The 1,415-nt window shown below is 71.4% G+C and overlaps 1 protein-coding gene across 1 annotated transcript; it reads right to left on the bottom strand.

The window, feature by feature from the left end:
• Positions 1 to 492: 492 nt before the first annotated feature.
• FERD3L (Fer3 like bHLH transcription factor) lies at positions 493 to 948 on the bottom strand. Its single transcript, XM_074986194.1, has one exon. The coding sequence runs from the start codon at positions 946 to 948 to the stop codon at positions 493 to 495; it is 456 nt and encodes a 151-aa protein (XP_074842295.1).
• Positions 949 to 1,415: the final 467 nt, after the last annotated feature.

Below are 1,415 nucleotides of genomic sequence, written 5' to 3'. Positions count from 1 at the left end.
CCGGGGCTGTCCAGCGTGGGCTGGCGGCGGCTGGGCTCCCCCACGCGGCCCGGCCCCTTCCCCTCCCCGCGGCCCGTTGGCAAGCAGGCGGGGGCAGCTGTGCCAGCGACCGCCCCGGGCCAAGGACGCGGCCGCTCTGCACTTGCAGGGGGCGCGCGACACATGACATTGACTCTCCCGGGGGGGACGCGCACCAGCCTCGCCCACGTGCGTGCGCCGAGAGGGAGCCGCCAGCCACCCCCCCCTGCCCCCTTGGAAAGCAGCAGCTCGCCCTCCGCCGGGCGTCCCGGGCGCTTCCAACGGCAGCAGGGGGCAGCAGCAAAGGGAAAGCATCGCGCTCTTCTCTTCCACCGCCCCAGTCCCTGGTGGCACCTGCTCCCCTCCCCCAGCGCCCCTTGATTTGATACTGCCCCTCCCCCCCCGCGCTAGGATCCCCCGTGTGGCCCGGGCCTGCAGCTGGCCGTGCCCCTTCTGCACCGGAGAATCGGCCCCCTAGCTCGCCTCCTGCTGGCGGCAGCTGGCCAATAGCTCAGTCATGAAGGAGATGTAGACTATGGCCAAGCGTAAGGTCTCGATCCGGGAGAGCCGCTTCTCGTAAGCGAAGGTGGGCACCTTCTTGCGCAGCTGATCGAAGGCTTCGTTGAGGTTGAACATCCTCTTCCTCTCCCTGATGTTGGCCGCCTGGCGCTGGGCGGAGGTGATGACTCGCTTTCTCCTGGGTCTTCCCAGCAGAGAAGCGCCCCGGCCCCGCTCCTCTTCCTCCTCCTCTTCATCAGCGCAGCAGGCCCGGGCCAGCCCCTCCCGGAGAGCCCGGGCTGCCTCCCCAAACGGAGGGCGGGCGGAGAAATCGTACAGGTCCAGGCTGGGCCCCTCTCGGGGGTGGCCCTCCGGGGGCCCCAGCGAGAGATCGGCCACGAGACTCAGCACCAGCCCGTCCGGATAGGCCATGGGCTGGGCTCCGCGCGGTGGTTCCTCGCTTCTCCCGGGGCTGCGCGGGCCGGGGAGCGGCTGCGGGCTGCTGCCTCACTGCACCGCGGGCTTGTCTGGTCGCAGCCCAGGCGCACGGCGCAGGGCCATTCATCCGCATAGCCCGGCAGCTCAGGGGATTAGCGGGCTCCCACCGGGAGCCGGTGAGCAGAGGAGCCAGGCAGCCCCTGGGGGACGCGTGGCCGGGCCAAGGAGCGCGGTCCCCGCCGCTCCCAGCTCGTCCCAGCCCCCAGGGACCGTCCTGCTTGGCAGCCCTCCCTGCGCGTCCCTGCTGAGCGCTTGGGCCCCGTCTTCCGCGCCCGATCCCCGGCCGCTGGGCTCCTTTCCCGGCTGGCCGCCCGGCTCTGCACCTTGCGCGCCCCGGCGCCTGGCAATTGACGGCAGGCAAGTGCGCCGAGGCTTTTAATGATCTTCTGAAGAGGGGACCC

Source organism: Carettochelys insculpta, chromosome 2 (genome assembly GCF_033958435.1).
Source record: "Carettochelys insculpta isolate YL-2023 chromosome 2, ASM3395843v1, whole genome shotgun sequence".
Taxonomy (NCBI): Eukaryota; Metazoa; Chordata; order Testudines; family Carettochelyidae; genus Carettochelys; species Carettochelys insculpta.
The sequence above is the reverse complement of the archived record's forward strand: the minus strand, read 5'-3'. Positions and strand labels throughout refer to the sequence as shown.

Bases quoted from the DNA above. Each gene is read 5' to 3' on its own strand.
- FERD3L (XM_074986194.1), bottom strand. From the start codon at position 948: ATGGCCTATCCGGACGGGCTGGTGCTGAGTCTCGTGGCCGATCTCTCG.